Consider the following 25,304-nt stretch of genomic DNA (forward strand, 5'->3'; position numbering starts at 1 on the left):
CTGCTAGTCTACCTAGCAGGCTCACCCTGCAGAGCCTTTGTCTCTGTTCCCTAAATGCTAGGGTTAAAGTTGGCTGCTTCCTGATTGACTTTTTACATCCGAGGGTCTGAATTGTAGTTCATTTGCATGCATAGCAAATGTTTTACCCACTAAGCCATTTCACTCATCCCTGAAAAATCTAAGAAAAGCAGGTAAGAGGCTTCTTGAGCTTATAAGTTCTGTAGTAGAATACTGAATGTGACTGCAGTATCTTTTGGTATTGTTCAGTTTTGAAATACTACTGTGTTAAAAATGTGTAACTGTTTTTTGTATTAGTCTTAATGCTATATTATTACTAATGCTTTGATTACAGCTTAGTTTTCTTGATTGATCATTTGGTTTGGTTTAAAGCATTAAAATGAATATTTTTTTAATACCTTTATTAAAATATTTGTTTCAGGTGGATAATCCAGTTTCCGTTTTAACACAAGAGATGAGCAAGCAATTCTTACAATCCAAAAATGAGGGAGACAAATACAAAGTAAGAGACTGTAAGCTAAGTATAAACCTAAGGTTGTGCTTTCACATACATATAAACTTGCTCATATAATGGGCATTGAGATTTTTTCCCACTTAAAATAATAATATAAAAATACATTTAAATTGCCAAGTAAGATGTAAGTATGGGACTGGAGAGATAGCTCAGTGGTTAAGAGCACTGCCTACTCTTCCAGAGGTCCTGAGTTCAATTCCCAGCAACCATATGGTGGCTCACAACCTTCTGTAATGGAATCAGATGCCCTCTTCTGGTGTGTCTGAAAACAGCTACAGTGTACTCAAATAAATAAATAAAACCTTTAAAAACCTCAAATTTAAAAAAATAAAGAACTATGCTTATTTTTTTTTTAACTTCTATATATATAAGTACACTGTAGCTGTCTTCAGACACACCACAAGAGAGCATCGATTCCATTACAGATAGATGGTTGTGGGCCACCATGTGGTTGCTGGGAATTGAACTCAGGACCCTTGGAAGGGCAGTCAGTGCTCTTAACTGCTGAGCCATCTCTCTAGTCCCTAAATTTGAATTTTTGTTCTAAAATAATACATTATTATTTTTTCAAATAATATTTAAGGAAATACATTGAAATGGACAATTGGCCCATACATAATAACCTCTTAACAAACTTTAAACCATTTAAAACTTTAAAAGATTTGTTCTTGGTGGTTTATGTGTATGTGCTTACATATTTAATACCTTTTGTGTAACTGTTTTGGGAGTTTTGAGGGCCAAATTTTCTCTTTGCTTTTACACTATAAGCCTTGTAGGATTTTGTAAATCCTAATTGTATTTTTGTTTTTGTTGATATAGTTCTTCATGAAAGCAACCCAATTGGAACAGATGAAGGAAGATTATTCATATATTATGGAAACGAAAGAAAGAACAAAGGAGCAAATAAATCAGGGAGAAGAGGTGTGTAAATACTGTAAAGCTTTTTGAGATGAGTTCGTTCCTAGATTGCTTAAGGTAAAAGTGTCATAAAATTACATTCCTATTTATATATCTGTGCCTTCATTTAATGAATGGCATTTTTTATAGCATACTGAAGTATATGACATTTAATTTTTACAACTAAGGCATTTTATATCTTCATTTTTGTTTTGTAATAATGGGTGTGTATATGTCTTAGTTCCCCTTTTAGACTAAACTAGTATATTGTATCATATCCCTTCATGTATAACTAATTGGTTGTGCAAGGCATCACTGATTCTTACTATAAATAGATTGAAATGTATAAATACATTACATTGGGTACAAACCACAAGCTGATGTTAAACATAATATTCACTTGTAGTATGATGGCTTATCACATCAGCAAGATACTAACATGTAAGTGGCCAGTGGTTTGCTAGCTGCTGTCATACCATATCTTAACATTTTAGTCATCAGGCTAATTGCTTAGATCTTTGCCTTGTTTTGTTTTTGATTTTGTTTTTCAAGACAGGGCTGGCATTCCTGGAACTCAACTCTGAACACCAGGGTGGTCTCAAACTTAGAGATCTGCCTGCCTCTGCCTCCTAGTATTAGAGTTAAAGCTATATGCTACTATTGTCCGGTGAACCTTTGAATTTTTAAATTAACTCCCATCAGTCATACCCTGTTTCATTCTGTTTTAAACAACATTTTGAGTGGCTTTAATGGTAGTTATCAAGGAAGAAGTTGGTTATATTAATTAGAAATATAGGAGTAAAATTTGTTCTTGATGACATTGTTGAGTCCAAACATATAATATATTTTATTTAGATGACTCAGGAAAGGCAGACCAACCCCGAACCATAAGAAGAAGTCATGGGAGCCATATAAGCAAGGGAAGAGAGAATTGAGAAGGAAGTGCTCAGGGTTGAGAGATGTAAATGTTGACAGAACCTGTCACTATTAAGTTGCAAAGTCTTCACTGATGTCTGTGGCAGGGTAGGTTTCAGAAGTGAGAAAAATAGGAGCCAAATTTGTAGAGATAGGAAGTGGAACGGATACAGATAGTTTTCATGAAACTTGGCGAGAAAGGAAATAATTGTAGAAGTGGAAAGTAGTGCCCACAGATAGAGAATAGTGGTTTTATTTGTAAGTGTGAAAGAGAAGTGAGACTTTAGGCTCCAAAGCGGGGAGTGGATAGAGACTAGACCTTTTCGATAAACAGGCCACCTTTCTTCTGCTAGTCACTGCAGATGACTTCTGTAGATTTGAAAGTAACGGTGCTGACAGTTGCTGAGCTTTTCCATGTGCTGAATTGCACAGCCTCTGAAGGCAAAGGGAAGGTGAGTTAGTGAGGAAACAAGGAGGCAGTGTGTGTACGTTGGGAAGGATTTTGGGATAGATTGAAATGATCTTAGAAACAGGAACATAATTGGATAGGGAATCAAAGCAAATTTGTAGTGTTAAGGCCAGGTTGGATACAGATGAGAATGAACAGGACCATCCACATAGGTGTAAAGAATGTGAGGTCTACAAGCCATCTAATAACCTGTTCTAATGATAGGATATTTTGTATTTGTTTCATTTATTATTAAAAGAGAATTAGGACTCATTTGATTTCAGGGAATAATTTCTTCTCTTTCCAGTATCTGGAATAGTTTCTGGATACTTGTTATGCTTGGTTTGGAAGATCAGGCTTGTTTAGCCTTTTGAGAGGAATTTAGTGATATGGATATATAGATAGGGAATTAAGCAGGAAAATGACAGGGAAGCTTGAAGACTTCTTGAACAATCTTTTCCTCTTAAGATTTGTTCATTTTTATTGTGCCCAGCTTAGCAGAATTATTGTATTTAGCACAATTGTACAAAAATTTTTTTTTTAATGAAGTCATTTTCTAGTACTTTTGTGTAGTAACAGTTTAGGCATTGTTTTAAATACATGATACACAAAATGTTTCCTTCTGATGTTAATAAAAAGTTATCTTTTTTTCCCCCCTTTTAAGCGACTTACTGAGCTAAAGCGCCAGTGCTTGGAGAAAGAGGAACGTTTTCAAAATATTGCTGGTTTAAGTACAATGAAGACGAATTTAGAGTATTTGAAACATGAAATGGCATGGGCTGTGGTAATTTTCACTCTTGTTCATCTGTATTCATGTAGAGAAGTCACGGACTTCATTCCTGTAGTTGTAATAATTGGTATATAATTACATTGCAGGTCAATGAAATTGAAAAACAGTTGAATGCTATTCGAGATAATATCAAAATTGGAGAAGAACGCGCTGCCAAACTTGACAGGAAAATGGAAGAGCAGCAGGTACTTAGGGCCTCCTCTTCAGAGATACAGTTAGTTGAGTCATGAGGTTGCTGGGGCTGGTTATGACCTACAAGCCATCGATCGGTATTATCTGTACTCAAATCTGTTGAACTTGTACCAGACCTGTACTTTTCCAAACACTGCTTGGCAACTGCTTCTGTCACTTGAAACAGAATTGTATCTAGCTGGAGTAGCCCTATCTGAGGCTTGGCCTGCTTGTGGGCACTGGGACTTGGCTAAGAAGTCGAAACACTGAGCAGTGGAGAGGTACCGAAATAACTGTCAGGTAGAATAGCACTCAAGTTGAGTGTTAGTAATCTGAAGACATTAGGACTGAAAACTTCCAGGACACAGTCAAATGACCCAGAATCTAGATTTCATGTCAGGTATTTCCTAGTGCTACATTTTGTATTAGATAACTTGTCAGATTTTAACCTGAGATTTAAAATGTCATTAGAAAATACTGTATCTGAAATTTTAAAGTCATGAAATCCTTCACATGGATGTAAAAGTTTCTAGAAGATTTCCAGAAGACTTTTTTTTATTTAAAACTAGTCAGCAGGTCATGTCTTGCAGTCTTGTGAAGGATATAGATATAGAACTCATATACTGTGCAATTTACTTGTTTAAAAATGTAATTTAGTGGATTTCAGTGTATTCATAGGCTGTGTAACTGCTACGTAAAGATTCCCTACATTTTCATGCTCAAAATATAACTTGTAGTTTCTTTGATCTTTATAGGTAGAGCTTAATAAAATTTTTCTACTACCAGCTCCTTATCACCTGATACTAAATGATAATGAAATTCATTTTAACAGTTTTCTGATGAACATATAATTTTACCTCATCGACTAAATGCAAACTTGTAAATAAGATAGGTATACATGTTCATTTTTATGTAAAGGATTAAATCTTGGCTCAGTATTTGATTCTGTGGGACATATAGCATCTTTAATAGTTTTTTCAGAGTTTATTGATAATCTTGATATCTTGGTGCTGAGTATGCCACTTTTAGTATCCATATGCAGTACGAAGTAGCAAAAGGCTTTTTAGGCTTATTTCAGAAACTTGGAAATTTTGTTCTAACCTCAAGGAGAATTTTTTTTTTTTTTAATCTATGAGTACACTGGTGCTTTCTTCAGACACACCAGGAGAAGGCATTGGATCTCATTGCAAATTGTTTTGAGCCACCATGTGGTTGCCAGGAATAGAACTCAGTACCTCTGGAAGAATACTCAACTGCTGAACTTGTTTTTCTTTTTGGTTTGTTTGTTTGTTTTTTGTTTTTGTTTTGTATTTTAAGGAGGAATTTTTTAATCAATATTTTGATTTGTTTTTATGAAACTGCAGTCAGAACTTGAACAGTTTAATAGCAACATCCTAGCACAATGATAATTCCTAGATACAGTAATTTGATATAAACTAGGAATGCTGTTAGGAAGTTGTGAAAAGTCTTAAGCCATTATGTTGCAATAAGAACAGAAAACTACATATACAACAAAAATACGGTGGTTCATAACATAAAACTCTCAAACCCGAGTTGAGGTGTGTTTTAGGCAGGTTTATTGGTGTTATGTGATGTAATGGTGTGTATAGTACAAAGCGCATGTATTGTGTGTTTAGAACTAAGTGTAGAGTGACATTGCATGATCAGCATGGGCAGATACTGTCAGGAACACCTAGAATTCATTATATATTTGATTTTCTTTTAAGTTTTTGTCATTCAGGAGCATTTTGCTGTTATCACAGTTTTTGGGATTTCAGCATTTCATTTACATGATGTCATGTGTGGTTGCAATTCAGTTGAAGAAGCAATGCTTTATAAAGTGGCCCTTCCTCATTTACTTTGTATGTCAGTGTGGATTACTTATGTCAGTATCTTATTCACCTTTACTTAAGGAATTTCTAACAGCAAGTATGATTGTAGTATAGGATATATTCTCCCAGCTTACTGCTTCTTGTCTTTCTTCAAGACCACAGATGTCTTTACTTTTAAGGATTCTGTTGTTAATCCATATGTGGAAAAATAGTAGCAATGAATAGTACATTTGCTTGGCCATCCCTGGGCTATGTTTCTCACATCCTCTTCCGGTAATGGAAGTTCAACCCTTCTTACTCTAATTATCTTGTCTTAGTTAGGGTTTTACTGCTGTGAACAGACACCATGACCAAGACAACTCTTATAAGGACAACATTTAATTGGGGCTGGCTTACAGGTTCAGAGGTTTAGTCCATAATCATCAAGGCAGGAACATGGCAGCATCCAGGAAGGCAGCCTGGTTCAAGAGTAGCTGAGAGTTCTATATCTTCATCTGAAGGCTGCTAGCAGAACACTCACTTCCAGGCAGCTAGAATGAGGGTCCTAAAGCCCACACTCACAGTGGCACACCTATTTCAGCATGGCCACACCTTCTAATAGTGCCACTCTCTGAGCCGAGGAGCATTTACAAACCATCATATACCTCAAATTTTGTTCCTGACATAGTAGTCCAAAATTTTCTCCCAAGTCTGTTTATCCTCTTGGCCTTACTTCTCAGCTTGTAGTAGAAGAAGTCCTTAAGTACGTTCTTCAGAGGTATTTTCTAGTTGAATAATAAAGCCCAAGTTGAGTAATAGATGCTCACCTCGTTTTCAAAAGCTAGCAGTTGTGAAGAAAGCTATAGGGCTTGCTTCTGTGTAAACATTTAGCATTTCTGTAATAAATTATAAAGTTGTAGAGGGTAAGGACTCTATTATAGTGATAATATATCCTTCCTACCATTCATTTTTTTTTTAATTATCAAATTTATTTGTTATGAGTGTTTCACCTGCATGTGTGTCTGAACCACATGGCTGGTGCCCATGGAGGCCAGATGAAATAGATCCCCTTGAACTGAAGTTGCAGATGGTTTTGAGTTATGGCTGCTGGGAATTGAACTGGGCCTTCCGTAAGAACAGTAAGTGTTCTTCACTCCTGAGCCATCGGTTTGATTGCCTAATATCTTTTTGCTTTAACTTTAAAGGCTTCATCTCATTCACTTACTTGTTATGTGTGTATGTGACCGTGTGTAAAAACATATTTATAGCATCCACAGATGCCTTGCATCATGCCAAGGGATCAGAGGACAACTACAGAGTCAGTTCACATCAACACATTCATTCTCAGGCTGAACTTTGGTGTCAGAATTGGCATCGGGTGCCCTACCTGTTGAGCAATCTCGCTTAAACCCAGACCTGATATCTTTGGTAAAATTAATTTTATTGCAATGTGAACTGTTGATAAGTTTTATCCTTTTCTTTGCATTAATGGAAAATACAGTAATTTTTTTTTCCCTTAAAGGTCAGACTTAATGATGCAGAAAAAAAATACAAAGATATACAAGATAAACTAGAAAAAATTAGTGAAGAGACAAATGCACGAGCACCAGAATGTATGGCCTTGAAAACAGATGTCATTGCAAGAACAAGAGCCTTTAATGATGCTGAGGTGGGAGGAATCTTCTAAATTTGAGTAGTAAATGCTCTGTTAAACATCATGACTGTTGTGTTAGCTTCTCCTTTTCACCTCTCCCTGCCAACACCACCTAGACAGGTTCTGTGTGCTGTGTAGACTTGGCTGTTTTAGAACTCCATCTATGGACCAGGGTAGTTTTTTTACATGATGTCATGTGGGGTTACAATTCAGCTAAAGATGCAGTGCCTCTTGGGATTAAAGGTGAGCCTCACCAACACCAGGTCTATTAATTTGTTTTTTAAATTAGTGTCTTTTTATCCAGATCAAAATATGTTCCATTCACTCATTAAAACATGTTTCAAATGGTTATGGGTGTGCTTTGGAATGTGTATTTCTACATGTTACTAAAATGTGTTTAATGTTTTTTGTTAGGTTTTATATAATCGTTCCCTAAATGAATATAAAGCATTAAAAAAAGATGGTGAACAGCTTTGTAAAAGAATTGAAGAGCTGAAGAAAAGGTAGTACAATAAAATCGAATTTCCATAGTCACCTCACTGTAATAATTAGGCACTGTGGAGTGGTGCATCTTTGTGTTGATTTTAATGAAAACTGTTTACAGTAGTAGCTTATGCTTTTTAAATCTTTTGTTTTTATTTAACATTTTTTTTGTTTGTTTTATTACTCTCCTTAGTACCGACCAGTCATTAGAACCAGAGCGATTGGAAAGGCAAAAAAGGATCTGCTGGTTAAAAGAGAAAGTAAAGGCCTTACAGGATCAGGAAAATACAGTCAATCAGGAGGTTGAACAGTTCGAGCAAGCCATAGAAAAGGACAAACAAGAACACGTCCGAATTAAGTAAGTTTGTCCCTTATATAAGGGGAGAGAACTTTTTTTGTGATAGTAAAAAAGATCCTTTTGAACTTGATTTGAGTCAGGGTCTCATTGTGTAATCCTGACTGACCTGGAAAGCACAGCATAGAACAGCTTGACCTCTAACTCAGGAACACCAGCCTCCCAAGTGCTGCAACTCAAGGCCTGTGCCACCACACTGGAAATGATAAAGAGGTAGTAAAAGTATGTTTCTAAGACTTACATTTCAGCAACGCGGGATTCCCAGTCCATTACTGTTGCATCACTTTTTATGTGAATTTGAGAACTGCTGGCTACTGTTTGGTAACTCATTTATTTATAAATAAAAATCCCATTTTTAGCATAGCAAGATTATTGGTTAACATGGAACTATTTTGGACAAAGCCCTAATATTTGTGTATAATTTAGCACATAATGTGTTTATATTTTTATATTTTAGGAGAGAAGATGTAGAAGTGAGACATACACTCAGCTATAATCAGAGACAATTGAAAGAACTGAAAGATAGTAAAACTGATCGACTAAAAAGATTTGGTCCTCATGTTCCAGCTCTTCTGGAAGCAATAGATGATGCTTACAGACGGAGACAGTTTACCCATAAACCTATTGGCCCTTTAGGTATTTCCCACTACTTCTGAGAATATCATCAATATATATTCTTAGTTCTAGGAAGTATTGTATTTAAACTAGCTCTCTAGGTATGTATAAGCTTTAATTACACTAAGGGGTTTTGTCAGCGGGGTAGGAGGGACAAGAGTCTTTTATCTAGTCGAGAACTCTTAATCCCAATCCTCCTGTGTCAGCATCCTGAGTGTCTCAGTTACAGGATGTGTTATCACTCCTGGCTCACATATTTAAACATAATGAGAAAGTCACTTTAAATACCTACCTTTCCTTTCCTTCTTTTAAAGTCTAAAACAGAAGAGAAAGAATTTAGGGAAAGATTGTAATCAATTAACCAGACAACCTGTAGACATGAAGCTGTAGGAAACAGACAAAAGCAGCTCTACTCTCCGACTCATGTACTCTTTATAACAAGACTTCCTTCTCACTTGTTACTTCAGACAATGTGGTTTCCAGTCCAGTCCTCTTAGTTCCAAAGTCCCTGCTCATTTATTTTTATTTGTTTCTATTTAGGTTTTAGAAACTTTTTGGTCGAGTTTTTCTAGGGAGTGATCTCTCTGTAGGACAGTATTACTTAAGTGTTTATAAATCTTGTGATCTTTTTGTGGGGGATCACTTTTAGGTGCTTGCATTCATCTACGGGACCCTGAACTTGCATTGGCCATTGAGTCTTGCTTAAAAGGACTTCTGCAAGCCTATTGCTGCCATAATCATGCTGATGAAAGAGTACTTCAGTCATTGATGAAAAAGTTTTATCCACCAGGGACCTCTCGACCACAGATAATCGTTTCGGAATTTCGGAATGAGGTATATGATGTGAGACTCAGGTAATCAGATAAATACTGTCTCTGGTTTGCTTACTTGTGTGTGTGGTTGAAAAGATGTTTCATAGGATGCTTGCAGAACTGTTTTCTTCTAAAGGGGATGATATCTAAAATTCTTATTATCTCTAGCTGACCAGTCCACTTTATACAGAGAGAGGTATGTGAGCTTGCCACAGTGGTGTATGCCTATAGTTCCAATTACTCAAGAGATATTTTGAATGTAGGACCTAGAAACCCACTGCAAAATTAAAACAAAAAAGAAAAAGGTGAAATAAAATAAATAAGAGTCCAAGATTGCATTTTAAAATATTCTTTCCATCTTCACTTTTGTCAAAATAATACTATTTCTGATTATTTTGTAAGTCTCATACTACCTCATTCTTTTCTGAGTAAATTTATGTAGAGACACTTAATTACCTTTGTATTTACTAAGTATTAGTAAAATGGATCAAAAAATATAGGATATAGGTTAATTCAAATGAGGGAGTCATTAAGTTATGTTAGGTAAGACAGAAGAGGTGATAAATGACTAGCCTTTTAACTAATGAGTTTGTCAAAGGACAGAAACGCTTAATTGCAATTTCTTATGTTGAAAATGACCTAATGGACTGGTGACCTGCATGGCTGGTGGGTGCCATATGGGGAAATAGGAAGATGTTCTTTAAAGTTACACGAGGGAGGATGATGCCTCCATGAACCTGCTGTTGCTTGTTTTTATTAAAGATTTATTTCGTTTTTTAAACTGTCATTAAGTAGGGGTCTCGGTTTGTACAAGTGAATAATAGTGCCAGAAAAGGGAGCTTGATTCCCCAGAGCTGGAGTTAAAGGCAATTTTGAGCCACTTGATTTCATGCTGGGGTCCTCTGTAAGAATGGCAAGCACTCTTCACCACTGAGCCCTCTCTCTAGCCCTTGTTCATTCATTTTGGGACCAGAAAATAGTCCTGAATAGTCCTGTTGTACGGACTGCTTGCTGTATGACCTGCCATGGGAGCCCTTGGTGAAGGGAAATCCTTGTCACTGCCAAACTATTATGTGGTTTTCCAGACTGTGTTAACAGAGACTTAGCAAAATAAAGTCTGATTTACTGTGAAAGGTTATAAAGCTGAGCTAAGTTTGCGCAGTATATTTGAAGTTTCCTGAGAGGTAGGTGAGTTCTGAGGGCCTTGGGAGTTGCGTAGGAGGCCTGGAAATTATGCTATTAAAAAGTTTAAACTAGCTGCTGAGAATCACTGAGGAATTTGAATGATACTCCACTAAAGATACAAAGTCTATAGTAGCTGCAGGATTTTTTTTTTATTAATAATACTTCTTTATAGATGTCAGTAAGAACGTCTATTTTTATTACAACTGAAGGAGATTGTTTTGAATGTGTAGGTGTGATAGGAGGAGAGAAGCAGTTGAAGACACTCGAGAAATTAGTACAAAGTGTGGTCTAAGAAAATGTAGAACTGGCTTTATGAAGTCTTCAGGCTTAACAGGCTTAACCTAGGAGGAAAAATTTTGGTAAGACAGAAATTATAGAAATTACAGTTTCCTAAAACAGGTCTGGTTGATGACACAGTCAGTGGTTTAGTTGGTATCAAGTATAAGGTGCTAAAGTACAAAGTTATTGAATCCCTGGAAGGATTTGAATTGTGGTATTTTTATTGTTGACTGGCTATTGCTAAGAGCCTTGAGTAGGTCTAATAATGTTGAGCTGACTTAAGTGTTCTGAAGGAGACTTGTGTATATGTGTTTACTTTGTAAACTGTGGTTGAAATATTAATATAACAATGATATGTTTTAATGTAAAAAAGATCAGAACTATTAGAACATTGCCTGTATCAGTTACTTAAGATGTGCTTTATTCATTTAGGAAAGGATTGTTGGTTAGCAAGCTCTCATGACCTGCTTGCTTCCGTGGTGGGCTTTACAGCTCTGTCCAGCTTTTTATGTGTATACTGAGCATCTGAACTGAGCTTCATATATGCAGATCAAGCCTTCTTGCTGAGCCATCCCCTTTGCTGTTACTCAATGAAATAACTGTTGAGCTATTTAAGATGTGTCTTAATTAACTAGCCTTTATGTTTGTGTATAGTTATACGAGAAATGACTTAGAAATTTTAACAGTGCAACTACTATAATCAATTTTGAACATGATGGTTGTGAGTTTTGGTTTAAATATGTATTGCCTACTTTAAATTCTACTGGCCACTTAACTGTCTTTATGATATTAGGGAACTTGTTACACTCCCTGAATCATCCTCATCAGAAAAAGCAGGATAGAGTATGTTATAGTGGTTGTTAAGAGATTATATGAGCTCATATTTCTATGTGCTTAAAACAGTGTCTTAACTCTGATTTAATGTAATTGTTCAGCAAATAAACCTTAAAGGTTAAGTGTTCAAATATCAGATATTTTATATTCTTTATTGTCTACTTACCCATTAAATTATACATTTTGCTTTTTATATGTGTGAAATTTGCTTGTGTTTAAAGTTTGTTGAGTTGCCCTCCCCCTCTGTCTCCTAGAGCTGCTTACCATCCAGAGTTTCCAACTGTTCTGACAGCTTTAGAAATAGACAATGCTGTTGTTGCAAACAGTCTGATTGACATGCGGAGCATAGAGACAGTGCTGCTGATCAAAGTAAGGCCAGTGGTTCATATACTTGCCATTTAATAATCTTCATAGCTTATTTTTTTCATAGATACGTTTCACTGTTATACTCCTATCTCATCATGGAAGAATCTATAGGATAATATAGCATTAGTTGGTTTGTGCAGTTTGTTTCCAATGGAACCGTTGTCAGTTTTAGTTGTTTATAAAGTATTTCATAAATACATTATTATGGGAATTATTTCAATGTTTAAATAAAAATACTTGAATTTTCTTACCAGTGGGTAAAAGTTTTATGTGCCCCAATCAGAATGGTAGTGTTTTAAAAAATAAATACTTTTTTATTCTAGAATAATTCTGTAGCTCGTGCAGTCATGCAGTCCCAAAAGCCACCCAAAAATTGTAGAGAAGCTTTTACTGCTGACGGTGATCAAGTTTTTGCAGGACGTTATTATTCATCTGAAAGTACAAGACCCAAGTTTCTAAGCAGAGATGTGGATTCTGAAATAAGGTTTGAATTCAGTGCTTCACTATTTTATTCCCACTGTCCACTTCGGGTTCCATTTTCTGTGATTTATTTATTTAGTGTTTGGTCTTAAAAATGTCTTTAACTAGATATGGAATTCAGCACTTACTTTGACAACAGTATTTAGGACCAAATGCATAAAATAAAATGTTCTTAACAGTTCTTCTACACATTAGATGTCCTTCTGCACTCTGTTACCTGTCCTCAAGCTGTAAGGATGCTCTGCACTAAGCATGTGAACTAGCGCTTGCTTGGGCAGCGTGTATACTGAAATTGGAGCTGTACAGAGGAGACTTATGTGTCTCCTGCAAAAGGAGAGATTATGCATTTGTAGCATTTCATGTTGAAGCAATAAAGATTGTACAGGAGCTGTATCACTGCTCACCATCGAGTTACAGTAATTTTATTTTATTTTTTTAAATTAACAAGAGTCCAGCATGCTAGGCTACTTTCAGACACAGACTTCCTTATCTATCTTATTTATAGAGGTACATTGTTTGAGAGTGCAAGAAAGAAGGTCAGTTGATATAATTAAAATACTGGCCTGGGAGAAATAGAGCTGATAGAGAAGACAAATTGAGAACCTAAAAAAAATAATATAAAAATCATGTCCTAATTATAGACAGGGGTTTACAGAAAACAGTTTTTGATACTATAGCATGCTTTTCCAACTAAACTAATGCCACTTGGTAAATTGATGGCTTCGGCAAGAGTTAATGACTGAGGGTGTATTCAGGATGAGTGAATTTCAGATAAAGGTCTGCTGCTGCTGCTGTCCTGAGGAGAAAGGATCATTAGTGGAGTAGCGTACTGCCTACCATGCATGTGGTCCCAGAGTCATCCTCCAGCACCACTCCAGAGGAAAGGAAGGAAGAGAAGAGGGGTCATCTAAAAAAGTGGGCCAAAATAGAAGGATTCTAAGTAACTCACATGTGGAAGAAAATGAGGAGTTTGTTGAGGGTTCTCATTTTCAGATATTGAATTGAAAAGTAGCATGAAGTTATTTCAAGGTTTTGGAAATTTAAGATTTCTTGAGAGCGGTAGAAAAAAGATGGTGAAAAAAACAACCCACCAAATGGATGTTGTAGCACTTGGCTTAGTTTTTCATCTCAAGGCAGTCAGTCTCCTGTTAGGGAAGTATGTATGATGTGTAAACAGACTCTTAGAGTGATTGTATGTTTACAAGTATGTTTTTTAAATTGAACTTCATGGTAAACAATTTGATAGACATTACTGAAGTAGTATACTTTAGAATTGTCTTTCATTTGTTCCTTCAAACAAATATTTAGTGCTTGCCAAATGTGTTAAGAGAGAGTGGGTAATTTATTCATGAACAGTGCTGTGGAAACCAGCAAACTACAGTGCAAAATTAGAGACTGATAATACATTGATCTGAGTCAAGCAACTTGTATACATAGCTCATGAGGTAACAAATGTTCTTTGTCCATGTGTAAATTAGTAAGGCAGAACACTGTAGCATTTGCTGGACTGCTGCAGAAAGCCTTTGTGGTTTTCCTCTTTGTTTTCTTTTCCTTCTATTCCATATATATTAGCATTATTTCTTAAACAAAAATTGTTATGCTATTTTTTAAATCTCCTCTTACCACTCTGTGTGTGTGTGTGTGTGTGTGTGTGTGTGTGTGTGTGTGTGTGCGCGCGTGCGTGCGTGCCTTATCCCCCCACCCCAACCCCCCTGCCCTAGCTGGTAAACATTCTTCCCCGACCACATTTGTTTTTCTATAGTTGTGAGGCAAAGTATCTCGTCCTGTTCATATTTAATGTTGCAGTATAGTCTAGCTTCTCATTGAGGGATTGAATCTTTATCCTGTTTCTGCTTCCACCTAACTCCATGCATAATTCCTAGAGCATAGAATTCATATTACAACACTTGATAATCAAATAAAGTAAAAGTTCTTTGGATGATCTTTTGACATTTCTGCTAGTTTTCACTAATAATAACTTCTTAATTTGATAGGATTAGAGAACTGCTTTAATGGAATAGCGTTTTGTAAATAAGTTCTTACAAATAAACTTTTCTTGTTGTAAAGGAGCAAGATATCTGAGAATTAAAGTATTTTTTATCTTCTCTATCAAGTGACTTGGAAACTGAGATTGAAAATAAAAAGGGCCACATAATGAACCTTCAGCACCGTCTGTCTGCTCTTGAGAAGGATATTAAACGCAATGAAGAACTTCTTAAAAGGTGCCAACTACATTATAAAGAAATAAAGGTAAAAAACTAATAGCCTTTGGTTTTCCAACTTAACATTTCAGAGTTAATTATATAATTTTGTCATTCATCTCAGATATTTTGACTTCAAGCCAGTCTTTAAAAGAACTTTCATTTATGTGTTATATTAATTAGGGTTTGTTTCTATTGCTGTGATAAAGCATCATGACCAAAAGCAACTAGGGGAGGAAAGGTTTGTTTCAAGCTTAAAGTTCCACATCAGAGTCCATCGTGTAAGGAAGTCAGGGTAGAAACACAAGACAAGAATTAGAGGCAGAAGCTGATGCAGAAGCCATGGAGGGATGCTGCTTACTAGCTTTCTCTTTGAGACTTGTTCAGTCTGTTTTCTAAGAGCACCCACAACCACCAGTGAGGGTAGCCCTGCCCACAGTTAGCAGGGTTCTTCCATATCAGTCACCAATCAAGACACTGTACTACAGATTAGCCTGCAGGCTGGTTGGGTGGGGTAAATTAACATTTCTTCTTCAGATGATCCTAGCTTGTGTCAGGTTGACATAAACTGTCCAGCATATGTGTGTTGTATCTGTCAGTACTTTAGATTTTTTAAAAGTTAACATAAAGTTTTGTTTCTTGATAATGTTAGGTATAGTTAAAAGCTACCTGTAATTTAAGAGAAAAGATTAGTAAAAATGGTGGACAACATTACAGTGCTTTTCTTAAAATAAGTGACTACATGGACTTCGGGACCTCCCGGGGATTATTTGGCTCTTTGGGAAACACTGGATTTTTATAGTAATCTTTCAATAATTGAAAACAATTGGATATTTTAGAAAAGCATTTGCTCTTCCTGACTCAACAGTGTGATGACTTTGAGTCCTGAAGTAGCTTTCTTCTGTCCTCTTTGTGTGGAAGTGGATCAGTAGTAAGACGCTGAAGGCGGAAGCACATGCGTGTGTCTCCCTCGGTCCTTTTAACAATGGCGCATCCCTCTTGTCAGCCGCTGCATGCTGCCGGGTTATATGCATAGTAGATCTTGGTGCTTTCATTATTCTTTCAAGGATTTTTGTTTTTTAAAATTCTATATACTTTTCTTTTTTAGATGAAAATAAGAAAAAATATTTCTGAAATTCGGGAACTTGAGAACATAGAAGAACACCAATCTGTAGATATTGCAACCTTGGTAAAATACTTTTCTTCAATTTAAATGTTAAAGAATAAAACAGTAACTTACTTAGCTTAGTGGCTTGTTCACAAGTCTCACTTTTAAGAAGATCCTTTAATTGTAGCTATTCTATGATTGCCATTGCCCTTCACAGACATACTAGATTTCATCTGAAGTATGGCTCTGGAATTCTCCATTCTGTGTATGAGACTTTCCTTGTGCCACATAGGTAAATGTTAGTTTCTCTGCAAGGACTGAGAGATCAGGACTGACTGTGTTTTCAGTCAGACAGAGTTGATCTTTCTGTATTTCATTTCCAGGTTTATGTTCTACCTTAATTTTTAAAATTTTTTTGTGTATTTTAATTTTTTAGGCATCTGCGACATTCTATTCAACTTTTTTCGGAATGCAACAGACTAGGCAGATAATTCATGTCCTACCTAAGTGAGTGGCACTGTATCTGTCACCTGTCGTAAGCCGTGGGCAGAACCCGACGGTGTCTGTGCCGCACAGCTTTTGGCTGTTGAGTTTTGTTAGTAGTCATGCTCCTGCTTTATCTTTATTGATAAACTACCTTAAAGACATAGGCCATGTCTTCACGGACTTTTACTTAACTGCTATCCCATTGTCACAAAATACATACTGATATACACTGAGTGTATCATGATAATGTGGTAGCTTTTGATTGTACTTTCAGACTGAGTATTTTTTTTACTTGACTGCCAAATGGCATTCCTTCTTTTGATCCTTTTTGTTCTACGTTGTAAATTCCCATTTGGAATATGAAAATACTTTACTTGTTTGTTTATCTTAGCTCTGATTTTTGCTGTTTTTCTTTCTTCAGAATTGTCTATAAATTTTTTTCTTTTGGATAACTTGTATTTAATTTAACTATATATTTAAAATGTTATCAGGAAGATGAAGCGGAGGAAAATAAAATAAAAATGCAAATGGTGGAGAAAAATATGGAGCAACAAAAAGAAAACATGGAGAATCTTAAAACTCTAAAAATTGAAGCAGAAAACAAGTATGATACAATTAAATTGAAGATTAATCAGCTATCAGAGCTAGCAGATCCACTTAAGGTATTACATAATTGTTATTCTGTCTTCTATGTCTTTTATGCTAGAGCTTATTCAACAAACTCATTGTAGTTTGCCTTAAAGATCCTTACTGGTCAGATATAAATATAAACATAAATTCATGAATTAGGTCAATTAATAGAAAATAGTCTGCTCATGTTTTTAAAAGAATATATAATGAGATCATAACCTTAACTGCTTGTTTATCCACAAGAAGCAGCAGAAATAGGGGGTGTCTTTGAATGCCTGTTGTTTCTGTCCCCGCCTGAATCTTCCCATCTTTCCTTTAGTTATTCATGGTTTAGCAGCTGTGAAAGGCAGTTTGAAGTAAAATGTTACTTAACCCAATTATCAACACATTGCAGTAAATTTGAGGCTGATTCCTTTGATGTGTTTTGAGAGAAAGTCTCTCTATATAAACTTGGATGGCTTTGAACTAACACATCAGTCCACCTCCTGAGTGGTAGGGTTAAAGTCATGGCAGTGGACTGATTTTCTTTGACTTTATTTTTAGCATGTACTATTTATGACTAGATTTGGGGAATAAAATGAGCTGAATTAAATTAATTAATTATAAATTGATTAGCTAATTATAAATAAATAAATTAAACTGAATTTTAAGCCATGTTTGATAGGTTTGCTATCCTATATCTTATTGCCGATGCCATTTCTATGAGTAATTCTTTATTTTCAGAATTTGAAATTTTATTGATAAAGGACAATTCATTGGTAAATAAATTATTAGGGTTGTACAATTTAAGCATTAAAGTATAAGAAAAATAAAAGATAATATTTACTAAATAAATAAGAAAACAGGTCCTAGAGAAAATAAGCATTAACATACAAAAACCCCAAGAATGTAAAAAAGACAAAGTTAGTATTCTGTTTTAAAATAAGGAATGAAACTAGTAAATCTCAAAACTTGAAGAATGTGTAAAATAGAATTTGGTCTCAAGAATTGCAGCAGTGCCAACAATAAAAGTGAGGTAACGTTTAAAATCTTAGGCTGACAATGAATTGAGTAGGGTCACCTAGCACAGTCACGATGAACTAAAGCGGAGAAGGAAGAGTAACAGGTAAGTTATGCACTCAGGAGACTTAGGGAAGAGTGAAGAGCAAGCTGTGTTTTGGGCTGTTTCATTCGTTCCTGTTTCTGCTTTGGTGTGTGGTTAGGACACACTCAGGGCTTTCTGTGTGCGGTGTAAGCACTGAACCCCTGAGCTGTTCTCTCTGCCTACAGTGTATTTTCTTGTGCTCTGAGTTCGATGTTTGAATTCTCTGTGTTAGTAGCTAAGGTCAAACAAGCTCTGGACGTGGGAGTTCAGTAAGTTCAATAAAAGGCAGTAAGAATTTTCTACCTTAGCTGTGTGCCTGGCTTCAAATCATTGAAAGGTAGGAGCTGTGTCCTTAGGTAAACCAACCTGTTTTTAATCAAGTACTAGCAGGAAGTCCCCCCCTCCTCAGAATGTCACACTGTCAGTCACAAAACCAAGGTGCTTGTCTAACAAAGTAATTGAATTCCTAATCCTCCCACCATGATACTACGTTATCAGCTGCCAGATCCAGTGTACCTGCGGGTGGGTGTGTCCTCCGGGTCTGTGTTATCTGGGGCGGGCGGTTGTTAATGATTCTTTACCTCTTGGCCAGTGAATGCTTTTTCTCACAGAAAAGTACAGCAGGCACTTATCCACCATGTTGTTTCCTATCTATTCCCCAAAGCTCCACCACACCCATGCTGCTGCTTTGATCCTTTCTTTATAGATTGTTTTGCCTTTATTAAAACAGGATGAATTAAATCTTGCTGACTCTGAAGTGGATAGCCAGAAACGGGGAAAGCAGCATTATGAAGATAAACAGAAAGAACATATGGATACCCTAAATAAAAAGAGAAGAGAGCTTGACATGAAGGAAAAGGAGCTACAGGTTATCCAGCAGTTTTGTTTTTGCCTTCCAAATTATTTTATCTACAGTGTAAATTGTTAAAATTTTTGCAATTTTTCTAGTTTTTGTTATTCTTACTTTTTTACCGAAGCTGGATTTTTTTTCTCCATACATTATATTCTGATTAGTTTTCCCTCCCCAACTCTTCCTAGATCTTCTCCACTTCTCCCACCCAAATCTACACATTTTCTTTCTTATTGGAAAGCAAACGGACATCTAATAATAGTAAAACAAAAACTAGTCAGAATACAACAAAACAATGGAAAAAAGAGAACCAAAGAAAAAACACACAATTCATATAGATGTCAAGACACACATTTTCACACACAGAAATCCCGTAAGAACAAAATTTGAAGTTATAGTGTAAAAGCAAAAGAGCTCTAAGGTTAAAAAAGTCCAGACAAAGCATTAGAAGCAGTAAAACCTTCAATGAGTTTCTTTTGTGTTGGCCGTTTACTACCTGCTGGGCATGGGACTTACCCATGAGTGAGCCCCTTGGAGAAAACTAGTTTCTTTTCCTTTGTAGGTGGTTATCATTTGGAGATAGCTTCTGGCTTAGGCATGGAGCATTATGTCTCAGCCCTGGGACCTCATCTGGCTTAGATAGCAGTCCTGTTGTCTGGAAGGCATTGGGGTTTGTTTGTTTGTTTGTTTGTTTGTTTTGTGTTCTCTATCCCCAACGAGTTAAAGTCTTTCTGACTTCTCTTCTGTGGAGTCCGTGATTCCTGAGAGGAGGAATTTAACAAAGACATCCCTTTAGGATGGTGTGTTCTAGGGTCTCTCACTCTCCGCACATTGTCCAGCTGTGGGTCTCTATTTGTTCCCATCTGCTGCAGGGGAAAGCTTCTCTGATGGTGGCTGAGCAAGGCACCAGTTGACGAATATATCAGAATGTTGTCAGGAGCCGTCATTATTGCTGTTCCTTTAGCAGAACAGTAGTAGTAGTGTTCAGGTTTCCCCCAGGTCCCTTGTCCTACCCAGTCTCAGGTTCTTGACCACTAGGCAGTCAGTGCAATTTCTGGGTTCCATCTCATGGAGTGGGCCTGAATTCCAATCACATAATGATTAGTTCATTCAGCTTTTGTGCCACCATTGTACCAGTGTATATTGTATGAAGGTCACTGTTGTAGGCTGAAGGGTCTGTAGCTGGGTTGGTGTTTAGTGTGCCTTTTTTGTAGTGTGCCTTCCAGTACCGTGAACAGTAGTCATTTGGGGTGAAGTCTCCAGACAAACCCCAGTTAGACTTCTCCATGTTCAGTGATTTGTGTAGGTGTTGTCTTCAGCAATAGGCCTTACCATCAGTTTGTGGAGAGCAACCAAGAGCCTTGACGGTAGCCTGGGTTACTTGGTGGTTTCCAAGAGGTCCCTCAGGCCAAGAGTTTAATTAGATGTAACCTATGAGGATTCATTTAGTGGCAAGCAGTGTTTAGTTGGTGCTTTTGTCTCTCTTTCACTTGGTGACTTAAGTTTTTTTCATGTATGTATGTATGTATGTATGTATGTATGTATGTATGTATGTAAAGTATCTATTGTAATCTTTTTAGTTTTTAATAAGTAGCTATAAAGTGCTGACATTAAGTGGCATGCCCTTAAAAACGTATGCTTCCCTATGAAGTTTCCGTGCATGTTTCCTTTTGGTTAGTTCTTTTCTGCTCCCTATTCTCCTTTGTCTCTCTGCTTTCCTTTCTCTCCTATACTCTTTTCCCATCCTTCCTTAAGACCCTTTTTCTTCCATGTCATATTTCTAGAAAAAAACAAATTGTCTTTGAGTTTTTGTTTCCTACAAGGTAACATGTGCTTCTGTGAACTGACAGAAGACTTGGTGACTCTTGGAACATGAGGATTAACTAGACCAGATGGTCTTCCATTGTGTCTCAGAGGTTGAGAAAATGGCTCTCTCAGTTTGCAAACCTTTTTAAGGGCATGCCATTTAATGTCAGCGTTATGTCTGTGCGTTGCTGGGGTATATGCTGACTGAGTTCAGCTCCTGCCAGCTGTGCCTGCTCACAGCTAAACAGGCACTGCGTTTTTAGGGGATAATGGAAGGCAGTCAGTTCTGTTGTATGTGCTGAATTCCATCTTTGCTTTACGTCACAAGGAAAATGAGCGGAACTCCTAATTTGTTCCCCTATTTGTTTCAGACATTATACATTAGATTATGATATAAGATCTATATTATATAAGAAAATACTTAGCATTTTCTTCACTACATAGAAGCAGGAAGGTCTATGCATGTGTCCCACACTTGTCTTGTTACATGGGAAGCTATCACCAGCCTCAGCATCCTCACATCACCATTTTACTTTTTTTTTTTTCACTAGGAAATGGTAGAGTTCTTAGAAGTTATTAGTCTTGTGCATGGGGCTATTCTTTTCTTTGAACATTTCTAATGATGTTTAACTTTGTCTCTTCCATGTAAAACATGGATAGAAACACTATTAATATGGGGTGGAGAGCTGGCTCAACAGCTAAGAGCATGTTAAAACACTTGAATCTACTTCTCAGCAGCCACACCAGTGTTAACAATGGCTATAATTTCAGCTCTAGGGGGAGCCAACATCTTTGGCCTCCACAGGCATCTGTACTCATGGACATATAAATAATTAAATACAGTAAATCTTTTAAGAAAAAATGCTGACAGTAAATATGTGTCTTAAGTCTAAGTTTATTTTACTTTGCATATTTGGCAGAATTAGTAAAGTGAATTCTGTCAAGAAAAATGTAAAGATCTAAACATCTCTTTTCTTAGGAGAAAATGTCGCAAGCAAGACAGATCTGCCCAGAACGCATAGAAGTAAAAAAATCTGCATCAATTCTAGACAAAGAAATTAATCGATTAAGACAAAAAATTCAGGCAGAACATGCTAGTCATGGAGATCGGGAAGAAATAATGAAGTAAGTAGTCTTTAATTTTTTATTTTAGTGTATTATCCATAGAAGATGTAAGACATGTTTTACATGTAAGTTTAATTTGGATGAAGATTTACTGTTGGTTTGTAATTGCACTGAAGTACTGTGTTTGATGAGCACAGTAACAATGAACAGTACCTTGTGGAATGAAATTTTAACATAAATGCAGTTTATATTATATTACCATTCATACGGATGGGAAAGTGTTCAGCTTCATAGATGATCAAAAACTGTTTTCCATATACATGAGAATGACTGCAGTGAAAACATCAATAGTCCAGGTCATCAAGGCTTAGTGAAGTGGGTATTCTTACATTACTGATAAAAGAAAAGGCTTTAAGAGAACTAGAAGAGCTTACAGTATTGCTGTCTATTTACAGAACTTTGGACAATTATCAAATCGTTAGCCTTACTTCATTTTTCATAATAAGGTTTTGTTATAAAAATCAAATGTAAGAATCTATAATAAATAGAATTTAGAGAAAGCAGCTTATAGTTGTTAAAACTCTTCTGAAAAGCATTTAATGAGTATAAATTAAAATGCTTTACAGAATATATGTTGCAATTATAAGTGAAATTTTACATTTCTAATGTAGCAATCTAAAATGAGAAAATATTGTACTAATTCCTTAAATAGGTTTTTTTTTTTTAAAAAAGGAAATATAATGTTAATATTATATAGCTCTGAAGAATGGTTTAAAAAAGTAGAAAAACTCGAACTTTTGTACAAAACCCCTTTTTGGGTCACAAAAGGCTAAGAAAGAGGTCCAGCAAGATAGCTCAGCAGGTAAAGGACCTGTTGCCAAGCCTGATGACCTGAGTTCAATCCATCATGGAAGGCAGGCACTGGCTTCATTGATTATCCTCTACCTTCCACATGTGCCATGGTGCCACATGAATATACACACAGAAAATGTCTTTTAAAAACAAGTTTAACAAAACAGGTGATCTCAGCTTCATTTTCAAAACAGTGAGGAAGAATCCAACTATTCAGAAATTTTTGTAGGCAGTACATCTCTAAAAAAAGTTTCTAAACTGCATTATTTGGCTGTGGATGCCACTCAAAAGTAGTATACTTAACTAGCATAACCAGGGCTCAGGGCTCAGTCCTCAGTACTGCAGTTCTGTCTGTCTGTCTGTCTGTCTGTCTGTCTGTCTGTCTGTATGTCTGTATGTATGTATGTATGTATGTATGTATTATGCATGCATGCATGCATGTATGTGTGTGTGTGTGTGTATGTATGTATATGAATGAGCTGAGGAGGGGGAGTGACAGGTGTAACAGTTCTTGCTGTGCAGTCACCATCTTCTGAGTTTGGATTCCTTGCACCCTTGCACCCTGGTGTGGGGATACCTATCTGCACGTCAGGCTGTTGGCTTTCCTTCCTTTGGCACTTTTGAGTAGCAATGCCTTCCTTACCTCAGTTCCTTACTTAGCTTGTTTAGGATGGAGAGGTTCCAATACTGTCCTTACGTCCTATCTTTCCCTTATTGACATCTATTACTAAGCAAACCTTCTGGTGTGACCCCATTGTTTTAGAAGGTACTTCCTAAGGTCCGCCCTCTGACCTTACCTGAGTACTTACGCACATACATTTCCCATCCAACTGCATTTTCTAGGCTCGGACTTTCTTTTCCTCTTCATAGTCGTATTGTCTCTCCTGTAACATTCATTCTTTGTGGGAATATACTTTGACTAGAAATTCATGGAATTGGCTGTTCTTAAGCCCTCTATATTCTTCCTTTTCCTTTTCTTTCCAGTTAAATATTTTTGAGACTTGTGTGTTTGTATTTATTTACTATTTTATTTATAAAATAGGCAGTACCAGGAAGCAAGAGAAACCTATCTTGATCTGGATAGTAAAGTAAGGACTTTAAGAAGGTTCATTAAATTACTTGAAGAAATAATGACCCATAGGTACAAAACATACCAACAATTTAGAAGGTAAGTGCATTTTAAAGGTATGTCTCTTTTTGATTGTTTTCAACTATTTCTATCTGAATAGTCAGGTCTTTCCTCAGTTCAGCTCTATGAGGTACTGTGGAAGCATGATCCACGTTGAGCATTCTGAATCTGTAGTTAAGCTGATCTGAAAGGACTTTAACAACAAGCTCACCCAGCTTTTCCACTGTTAGGTAACTTTTACCAGCTAACTCTCCGATGCTGTTTACCTACCTAGTAGGTCGTTTGGGTGGGAACTCAGTGGTACTGAAACAGTTACTCTAGGACAGTGCATGTTACCAAGGGATGTTATTTGGGCTTATTAAAGCAGTATCTCAACTACTTTATCATGTTCTACTATTATGGTAGCTCCATGATTACAAACCTCTGTTTTCATGTAGTATCTTCAGTGTTTATAACTGTGCTTGTTGTAGTTGGGGCTAGATCAAGGAAAGGAGCTATTAATAACATACCCAAAGATGCACAGTCTCTGAGGAGTAAATATATCCCCCTTATACCAAAGAAGCAGGCAGCCGGGGCTGGGGATTTAGCTCAGTGGTAGAGTGCTTATCTAGGAAGCGCAAGGCCCTGGGTTGGGTCCCCAGCTCCGAAAAAAAGAACCCAAAAAAAAAAAAAAAAAAAAAAAAGCAGGCAGCCCACCCACCCCACCCCCGCCCCCCAAACAGAACAAAACAAACAAAAAAACCCAGAAGACGATATTTAGGGGATATAACCCTTTGTTTTCCTCAGTCCCTCAGTAATGCTTTTTCTTCCTCTTTAGCCCAAAATCTTCTATTGTGTTTTTGTTTATATAGTGTGTGTACATGTGTGTGTGGAAGAAGCCTGAAGTTCATAACAAGTGTGTTTCAACCCCACCCCCCACCCCCCACCCACACACACTTTTTAAATCTCTAGCCAGCATCTTTTGCTGACCCAGAAGCTCATCAGTCTGGCTAGGCTGCCTGGTCAGTGAGCATTAGGGATCCACCTGTCCAGCCACTAACCCCCATTATTGGGGCTAGAGGAATATGAGACTACGTGTGGGCTTTTAGATGCTTCTTGGGATCCAGTCTCAGGTCTTCACACTTGGGTGGGCACTTCAACCGCTGAGTCATCTTCCTGACCCTGAAATTCTACAATTTTTAGGCAATAGAAATAAATAAAAATACACATAGCTGTTGTATATGTGGGGACATTCAGAGGTACCATTAATTTTTTTACATTTATTTGTATATTTATTTGGAGTATGTATGTGTACTGTATGCTGTGGCATGACCAGTAGAGATCAGGGTAGTTTGTAAGAGTCAGTTTTCCCTTTTACGATTGAGTCTTGAAATTGACCTCAGGAGCTAGGTTTGGTGGCAAGCCTTTGTACCCACCATGCTGGCCTGTAGGTGAGGCTTTAATGATAAAATGTTCCGTCGTAGTCC

The 25,304-nt window shown here is 36.7% G+C and overlaps 1 protein-coding gene across 6 annotated transcripts in view; it reads left to right on the forward strand.

Moving 5' to 3' along the window:
• The window catches only part of Smc6 (structural maintenance of chromosomes 6), a 54,466-nt gene that overhangs the window by 14,696 nt on the left and 14,466 nt on the right, over positions 1-25,304 (forward strand). For 4 of the 6 annotated variants that reach the window (XM_039112188.2, NM_001108014.1, XM_006239898.5 and 1 more), the window contains 17 exons: positions 440-520; positions 1,352-1,453; positions 3,457-3,576; positions 3,669-3,767; positions 7,087-7,233; positions 7,633-7,721; positions 7,895-8,059; positions 8,514-8,692; positions 9,321-9,525; positions 12,036-12,150; positions 12,471-12,631; positions 14,742-14,877; positions 15,937-16,017; positions 16,914-17,084; positions 18,867-19,004; positions 21,772-21,917; positions 23,752-23,877. In XM_039112188.2, coding sequence (XP_038968116.1) covers positions 440-520; positions 1,352-1,453; positions 3,457-3,576; positions 3,669-3,767; positions 7,087-7,233; positions 7,633-7,721; positions 7,895-8,059; positions 8,514-8,692; positions 9,321-9,525; positions 12,036-12,150; positions 12,471-12,631; positions 14,742-14,877; positions 15,937-16,017; positions 16,914-17,084; positions 18,867-19,004; positions 21,772-21,917; positions 23,752-23,877 — 2,261 coding nt within the window. Of the gene's footprint in view, positions 1-439; positions 521-1,351; positions 1,454-3,456; positions 3,577-3,668; positions 3,768-3,826; positions 6,704-6,735; positions 6,993-7,086; positions 7,234-7,632; positions 7,722-7,894; positions 8,060-8,513; positions 8,693-9,320; positions 9,526-12,035; positions 12,151-12,470; positions 12,632-14,741; positions 14,878-15,936; positions 16,018-16,913; positions 17,085-18,866; positions 19,005-21,771; positions 21,918-23,751; positions 23,878-25,304 lie in introns of those variants that run through there. The other 2 variants (XM_039112191.2, XM_039112190.2) reach the window with 2 other exon arrangements.

Source organism: Rattus norvegicus, chromosome 6 (assembly GCF_036323735.1).
Source record: "Rattus norvegicus strain BN/NHsdMcwi chromosome 6, GRCr8, whole genome shotgun sequence".
Taxonomy (NCBI): domain Eukaryota; kingdom Metazoa; phylum Chordata; class Mammalia; order Rodentia; family Muridae; genus Rattus; species Rattus norvegicus.